Source organism: Artibeus jamaicensis, unplaced genomic scaffold, assembly GCF_021234435.1.
Source record: "Artibeus jamaicensis isolate MK-2021 breed Jamaican fruit bat unplaced genomic scaffold, CSHL_Jam_final contig_373, whole genome shotgun sequence".
NCBI classification, from domain to species: Eukaryota; Metazoa; Chordata; class Mammalia; order Chiroptera; family Phyllostomidae; genus Artibeus; species Artibeus jamaicensis.
Genome location: NW_026521807.1, coordinates 756,621 through 765,123, shown reverse-complemented (window position 1 = coordinate 765,123; position 8,503 = coordinate 756,621). Strand labels below are relative to the sequence as shown.

General features: G+C 42.2%; 1 protein-coding gene across 6 annotated transcripts in view; it reads left to right on the top strand.

Annotated features, from left to right (window-relative positions):
* Positions 1-1,001: 1,001 nt before the first annotated feature.
* POC5 (POC5 centriolar protein) overlaps positions 1,002-8,503 on the top strand; it is a 40,710-nt gene continuing 33,208 nt past the window's right edge. For 3 of the 6 annotated variants that reach the window (XM_037143725.2, XM_037143721.2, XM_037143724.2), the window contains exons 1-3: positions 1,002-1,361; positions 4,547-4,642; positions 6,755-6,896. In XM_037143725.2, the coding sequence (XP_036999620.2) occupies positions 4,559-4,642; positions 6,755-6,896 (226 nt within the window). In that variant the 5' untranslated portion in view covers positions 1,002-1,361; positions 4,547-4,558. Of the gene's footprint in view, positions 1,362-2,390; positions 2,508-4,546; positions 4,700-6,754; positions 6,897-8,503 lie in introns of those variants that run through there. The other 3 variants (XM_037143722.2, XM_037143723.2, XM_037143726.2) reach the window with 3 other exon arrangements.

Sequence of the window (8,503 nt, the reverse complement as noted above, 5' to 3'; positions counted from 1 at the left end):
GCCATGCTCTCCTGAAAGCTCTAGCCAAAGATCTTTCTGCCTCTTCCAGCTGCTAGTGGTTGATGGCATCCTCTGTTTCCTAGTTTATAGAGACATCACTCCAATCAAGTTAAATTTCCTTCGATAAGAACATTAGTTATTGAATTTAGGTTCGCCCCCAATACAGTATGATCTAATTTATTTTCACTTGATTACATTTATAATGCCCTACTTTCAAGTATGATCACATTCACAGGTAGTAGAGGTTCGGACTTGAACATACTGTTTTTTGAGGACACCGTTCAATCCATAACAGCCTCACTGACCCCAGCAGAACATGAGTGATAAGAACACGGACTCCGGAGCCCAGATTGTCTCAATTAGCCATGTGATCATAGGCAAGTCACATAACCTCTCTAGGCTTCAGTTTTTATATCCGTAAAATGACGATGGAAATAGCATCTCCATTTCAGAGATATTTTAAGAATTAAGTGAGCTGAGTACAGTTTCCAGAACATAGTTAAAAATTCACATTCCCTAGGCCTACTCAAAACTAAAGGAATGGCAAGGGCGGGAGGGGGGGTAGTAGCGAGGAATCTGTACTTTAAAAAAAGCCCACATCCAAGAGATCATTTTGCAAAGAACCTGTTGACGCAGGTGACTTTTATGCAGGAGGACCACACGCCAAGACTTGGTATTATGGAAACACAACAGCATTCACCTCTGCTGATTTCAGGACTGCTCAGCGTGACCAAGTCCCCTCAGAACAGAAGTCACCTCCCAGTCCACAGTCGCAGAACCGAACTGAGCACGCTCTCCCAAACGCGGGGCAGGGCTCCTTACACCTCGCTTCCTGCGGCGCAGGGGGCGGGGCTTTCCTTACAAAGCTGGTTCGGTTTCTACCAGCTTAGGTCTGGAACCCCGCCCCTGGCTCTCTGACCAATCACACGGTAGGTTGCTGAAGCTCGAGACCAATGCTCAGGGCCGTCCTTAATTCCTTTCTGCAGTTTGAAACTGTCAGGTTGCTGCTAAGGAAGCCCCAGTACTGGCTGTGGCTTTAGCGGTGACGCGGCCAGCATTAGCGGACGCTGAAGTCTGGGTTCGTAGAGAGCTGCGACGGTGGGTAGCTGCGCCCTCGGTCGATCCTGCACCCCTGGCAAAGGCAGTGGAGTGGGATTTAAAGTTCCTTGGCCCGGATTTTCGCTCCTGAGGCTCGTACAGGACGGGGCTGGGAGCATCTTGCCCCGGACGCGGGCCTTTCTGCTATTCTGCGGGGCGGCAAGGTCGAGAGCTTTTCCTCACCGAAGCGTGGAGAAGAGAGGGCAGGAAGGAGTGCCTGGAGTATAGCAGTTGTGTCGCCATAGGCTCTGGTCATTTAAAACGTAAGGGGAAGAATAACCATGTGTAACGCTTTATTGCTTTTAAGTAAGAATTTTATGAAAACGGGTGGGTAGGAAGGTCATCCAAGAGGACTACCCTCTTTGCTTACTCGCAGCTGCTTTGCCCCTCTGCTTCTAGTCCTTGGCGTGGGGAGCGGCTGTTGGGCTCTCTTTTCTTGCCTGCATAAATGGGCGCAGGGACGTCACTCTGCCGCCGGCTTGCACCTCAATTCACTCTACCTCTGCCTCTTAGGGGTTACTTTTGAGTTCCCAGAACCCTCTTTCCCCATCTTTCAGATCATTACCAAGATAAAATTTGATTTCTCTTGCAATAGAGAAGCACTCAGAACTTTTTATCTCCTGGTTTCTGATACATTGGGTTAGAGAATAATGAAAATTTAGTGATGATATACATCCGCCACCTAGTAAAGCAAGCTTCGTTTTCCTCCTTTGTTTCTGAGCCTAGAAGCACCAAGGAAAATGCTTGAGTTTCCTACAAAAAAAAAAAAATTGTAGAGTTTCAAATAAATTGTCTTACCTTGTTGGCATCAGATTAGGACAGCTGGAAGATTTAGAGCATATTTTCCAAAAGTATAATAGTTGTTTTGTGTCTGCAGTATCTATATTTAAAAACTCTTTTTAAGTCCAATCATACTTTTCAGTTCATTTGTTTTGTTTTGTTTTGTTTAAATAATCAGCCTCACCCCACTCCCACTCCTATATCTTAACTGGTCAGCAGACACATCCTAAAGGAAGAAATGAATGAAAACAAATGGACCAAGTTATCACAGTGGTGGATTTGAAGTCCCGAGAAGCAGCCATTTTTTGCTTAGATGTATGTGCTTATTTTATCCTCCCTAATTGGCTTAACTAAGGACAGTCCTGCTGAGATTTAGTTTACTTATTATGTGCATACTCAGTGATACTCATTGAATAAAGTTGAAGTAACCTTTCCACAATCTAGCCCCAACCCATGTTTCTTCTATACAGCACTTTCTCCTTCAATTTACTCCCCTCTCACTTATTTTTTAGCCCACTGTGACTGAGACCTGCTCTACTTTCCACTGAAATTGTTCAGGCAAATACCATAGTAACTTCCCAATTTCAGAATTCAAGAGACTCTCTCCAGGTCTCATCTTTCTTTGCCATGTGAGTCTGACTTCTCCCTTGAAGCTTTTGTGGTGCCATTCTTTTTGAAAGTTCTACCAATCTGCTTCCTTTTTAGTCTTCTTTGCTGGCTATTCTCTTGCCCCTTAAAATGTTAGTGGTTCTGGCTTTAACCTCTTCTCACTATGGTAGTGATCCTTAACTGTATTAGGGGTATGGTTCCCTCTAAACACATATTGGCAGCTAGGGATCCTCTTCCTAGAAAAATACATGTGTGCATTTATACTAAAAAATATTGCATGCAATTTGGGTATATGGGCTTCAGAGTAAGAAATCTTTCTTATACTCCTTTTCATAGGTAATCTTATCATCTTCTTTTTTCAGCATTTCCCATTGGCTGACAGTACCTCAAACTGTATCTCCAACTAAAGTTCCAGTGCAGGGCTCCCACATCGCTTAACTCCAAGAAGCACCATTCACATCACACCCATTGTTAGTGGCAGTCCGTGGAGTGGTACACAACATAATGGGCGTGGCCATATACTGCATACCTGCAGCTTCACCTCAGTGCCTTATAGGGACCTGGTACCCAAAACATCTGATATTGAACCCACTGTTCTTCCTCCCAACCTGTTCATCATCCTACATTTTTTTTGCCTTGGTGAATGGCACTATCATTCATCCAGTTACCCAAGCTAGACATCTGGAAGCCATCAACAATTCCCCCCTTTAACCCCTTAACCAATTACTGATCATGGTCTGTCATTCTCATTGCCATAACACAGCTGTCTCATAGTCAAACCCTCCATCCACCTCCCACTGCTGACTCCTACATTCAGGGCCTCATTTATCTCCTGGATTACTGCCAGAGGGAACACTTACTTCTTGGACTACTGCATTCAGCTCTCAATTGATCTCTTTTTTCAGGACCCCAACTCTCTAATTCATCTAATTCATCCTGAAAGTTGGCAGAGTGCTCTTCCTAAAAGACAAGCATGATCTGGTTATCACTTATTTAAAACACTTTAATACCTTCTCCAAAATAAAGACCAAACTTTTTAACATGACATAATCATGACTTTCCATAATCTGACTGTTCCTAACGTGTGCCTATTTCATCCTTAGCCTTGCTGTGCCTTGCTGTGCACCTTTTGCTTCAGCCTTATAAACTACTTAACGTTCCTAGCACACATGTCCACGCCTCTGTGTCTCTGCTTATGCTGCTCTACTGCCTGGCACCTCCTGATAGCTTCTGTCTTTCAGGTCTGAACACCAGGGTTCTCTTCTCTATGAAAATTTTCTGTGGGTCCATTTCTACTGCTTCACACACTCATGATCTCACCCCAGGAAAAGTGGCTCCTCCTCCCCTCTCCCTTGCCCCTCTGTTGTTTTAGGATCTGGCAGCACTTTTTTCATCAGTCGCTGGCCCTCTCTATAGACTGTAAAGTCCTTCAGGACTCTTCATCTTACTTCCTCACCGATGTCATACCTGTTACTAGTATCCCGGTAGTTTGAATACTCACAACTTGTCTTTTAAATAATTTATTTACTTGTTACTAAAAGTACTTTGTTGTTGTTGTTGTTGTTTGGCTAAGGCTTTCAATAATTTGTGTGTATTTTAGAATCTGTCATTTTGTACAGGCTTGCTTTTCTTAAAATAATACTCCTGAAAGATAAGTTTCCCAAGCAGGGAATTAGCACAGATAATTCATTCTCCTTGGTTCTGGATCTTCACAGAGTGCACAGCACTCAGGCTGTCACACGTTGTTGAACAGATCACAATCTGCTGTTCTCTGCGGCTCGACTGCAGATTCTTTGAGGAGCCTCCATTCTTCTTTAACCTTTTGTGTATTTGTCTCGTCGCCTTTGCTACCTTATACACTCGCTAATTCTGGGAATTGAGTCTTTAACTATTTTTCCTTACCCAATGATTTTTGTCTATAGTTGCTCAATATGTTGAATGATTTTAGCATGTCCAAATGATTGTTTATAGCTTAGGATGGATTCCACCTCTACGTAAAACATTTTATTTTAGTTTAAACATGGTGGGGGAGAAACTAAAGTTTCCTTGTGTTTCACAGTGTTGGTGCAGAATGTCATCAGATGAGGAGAGGTGCTCCCTTCCAGGGACGCAGAACGACTCCAACCGAGGCAGCTCAGTCTCTTCAGACCTCCAGGTAGGAAGACGGGCCTGAACGCGCCAGCGCCATGGCTTCTTTCCAGCAAGGAACAATGTGAGGAGAACCAGGAACACCTCTTCCACTCATTCGTGCCGTTCACATTTATCATTGTAATGTGTGTATAACGGATAAAGTGTATCAGAGTGTATCAAACTTTGAGAATTACGTTACAAACTTTGGGAAATATCTTACATTGTTTTAACCTTTCAGAAAATAATCATTTTCACTCTGTACAAAGGCTTTAAACACACACAGGGAGGCAAAGCTGGAAATGTCAAGAAACTTTTCTTTCATGAACGCTGCTTTCACTTTCATGCCAATTAATACAGTATCACACCACCCAGAGTTCTGGGGCCTGGACTCCTTAGAGTTCTCCTCTGGGTTCCAGGGCCCGTTGCCACAACAGTTACACATTCTGCTGCCCAGCATCTGGACAGTGACAGGTAAATTGACTACAGAAGGTATGGATTTTACATGAAATGTATTATTTCTAAAAGTTTTATCATCAAAAATATGGATTCGGATTTCTAGAATAGATTTAGAGAGAATACTGACATGGTATATGTTGAGTTTTATATTTATATCGCTTAAGAGGAAAAAAAGCTGGACATTATGTTAAGTAGAGTAAGTTCTTACTGACACTATACAATATGAGAAAAGCTTTAGAAAAATATAAAACAAATGTGTTCCTTTAATTGAAATTACAGATTTGAAAAATGGGGAGCTATTTTTTAAATATCTGTGATTATTTACCAGTAAAAACGTGTGAGTTGTGACATTTTGTCCTTGCCTTCCCTTTGGATGGTAGCTCTCCCACTTAGTGCCGTCTTTTAGGTGACACTGCTTTCCTGCTCCCTTCATCTCTGCTTTATGCGGACTTCATTCAAGAAGGAACTGATTAACTCATGTATACTTGTGATATTGTGATTTATAATAAGAAATATGTATTTGGTTTGATCTTCATCCTGATTGCTGGCACAGCGTTCCTAAAACCATTGGAATGTCTTAAGAGATGAGAATGATAAAGGTACCCTTTGTTATCAGGTGATTTTTGAACCCTCACCTCAAGGTGGGGCTGGATGCCAGAGGAACCAACCATGCAATTAGGCAGTTGGAACTTTCAGTCCTTCCCCCTAACCCCCAGCCTCCCAGGAAGAGAGAGGGTCTGGAAATTGAGTTCAGTCACCACTGGCCACGATTTAATCAATTATGGCTACGTAATGGAGCCTCCATGGAAACCCAAAAAAGAGAATTCGGGGAGCTTCTTGGTTGGTGAGCACATGGAGGTGCTAGGTGACTGTCATGCTAGGAGAGGGCATGGATGGTCCATGCCCCTTCCCCATACCTTGCCCTATGCCTCAGTTCTATCTGGCTGTTCCTGAGTTATATCCTTTTATAATATACTGGTAACCTAGTAAAATGTTTGAGTTCTGTGAGCCACTCTAGGAAATTAACTGACCCGAGGAAGGCGTCATTAGAACCAGTGATGCATAGCTGGTCTGTTCGAAGCACTAGGGATCGGAAGTTGCGGGTGGGGTAAGCAGTCTTGTGGGGCTGAGCCCTTGACCTGTGATCTGATGCTGTCTCTGGTGATAGTGTCAGAATTGAGTTGAATTGTATGACACCCAACTGATGTCCAAGAATTGCCTGTTGGTGGTGGCGAAAACCCATACATTGTGATTGTTGGGTCTAGACACTTTATTACTAAAATGTCAACACCCTACAGAAGATCTCAAGTTGTTGTTGTCAGGAGACAAAGCTTTACATCAAAAGAATAGACCTCTGGAGTAGAATTTAATAGAGGAACAAGGAAGGATGTTCTAGACGTGCCAGAAATCATTTTGTGTTATTGGTTATTGGTTAGAATGTCAGCCCAACTAAGATTCTGTTTCTTAGAAACCCTCAACGGTGACCCTACTGGTTCTTGACTACAGTTGAACGCCTACCCATGTTCCATTATTGAAAACATTTCCAAAGATAAATAACAAAAATGATGTTAAAATAGCTATACACTTTTACACATAGTAAATATGTACCACCTTTGTTCTTTTGTGTGAGGGTCCATTGTAGCAGTGCTATAAAACATTATTTATTATTGGTTTCTCACAGGAAGAGTATGAAGAACTGCTTCGTTATGCTATAGTGACGCCAAATATTGAATCGCGTGTTTCACAGCCATCTCATTCTAAGGGAGAAGTGGTGACAGATGTTAGATTTCCTACTATAATTGATGATATTCTTCATAATCAAGGTTATGTATATTTTTCAATATCTTTTAATTTAAGATGTTATTTGAGCTTATTAATGTTATTGACGTACAGAGAATGCCTCTCCAGTTATTCTTCTTAGTCGATGGTGTGTATCACTATTATCTGGGGAAACATTTTACATTTTAATATGTTATTTTGGCTCTTCTAGGACAGCTGGATTTTTATATGAGCTTCTTTTGATTATTACTCTTACGAAAAGTGATAAAGTTAAAGCAACATTGCATGTCTCCTAGTGCAGTATGTTGTGTCTCTGTACTTGCTCCAAGGGCAGTTTGCCATTGTCATCTTGGAAAATAAATGCCCAATCTCTCAAGTTAAAGATGGTCCGTAGGCAGCCCTCAGAACCCCTTAATGTTATGAACCATGTGCTAGGGCTTTGTCAGCAGTCTGTGTGTGGGCACGAAGGACTGTTTGGATTATCACCACAAATGGGAACCCATCTTGGGACTATGTCAGTGACAGAGTTGAGAGCTAGTACAATCCAGGATGTGTATTGACAGATGAGTAAAGGTAGAAAAAGGAGGGTGACACTCCTTTTACTTACGCGTTCCTTACTCAGTAAAGTACAGGATCCCAAGCAACTTGCTCTGAATAAGGGTACAGAAAGCCCACATAAATAGCCCTGATAATAGGCAGTTAAACAATAGGTATAACTCTAAGGTTCCGCCTTGAAGGCAGATGACACAGCTGTGTCAGCAGGCTCCTGGGTTTCTGGTAAGTCTCAGCCCTAGTGTCCGTGGTCCTTCTCTCTCTGTAGACGTGGAGTTTTCATTGCTTCTCAGTCTTTGGCCTACTGCATTGAATCAATAAATAGACCACAATTGTAAAGTAAATATATTTATTTACTCTACCACTGAAACATTCTAATACTGAATATTTTATACCCAAATTTTATTGATCTTGAAGTGATATAACCCTTAGATTTATTTATTAGTATCAGTGGTCCTGACAGTGTTTTGATTACAATGGCGCACCTCAAGATGGAGTTCATGCTGAGCAAACCCAAAGTTCTGTGTACTCTTACAAATGTGCACAGACAGCCGGGTTATCGTCCTCAACCTCTGTCCTGAAGGTGGTCACCGAAACCTTTGTTTCCCATTGGCTACAGTACTGCTGTACTGTTGTTCCCAGTGACGCGATGCGGAAGACCTTTCCTTGCTCAAACTGCAACCTTTCAAAGTACCATTTGGGATTTAAGACCCTGCTCTTTCTAGCATGTAAGATAGTATTTCTTTAAGTTTTGCCTTTGTCAGAAAGGACTTGGGACCTAAGCATACAACATTCAGTGAATTTAGATGATTGTGCTTCACACATAGACTTCGTTAGAATGGACTGTGTAACTTTACCACCCCATTCTCGTTACTTGTAGTACTGCCACTGTTTGGTGTAAGTGAGGTGTGTCAAAGTTGGCAAAGTCATTCCTATGAGGTTTTTCCTGGTTTCCTTTTCACCATATATTGACTAAATACATGGAAGTAATACTGAGATGGAAGTAAGGATATCCCTGTTTTGAGGGGAAGCGGTATCACTTCAGTTCGATTGCAGCTAATGAAAAGCAGCAGGCCCCTGGAAATATCACCCTTGTTAG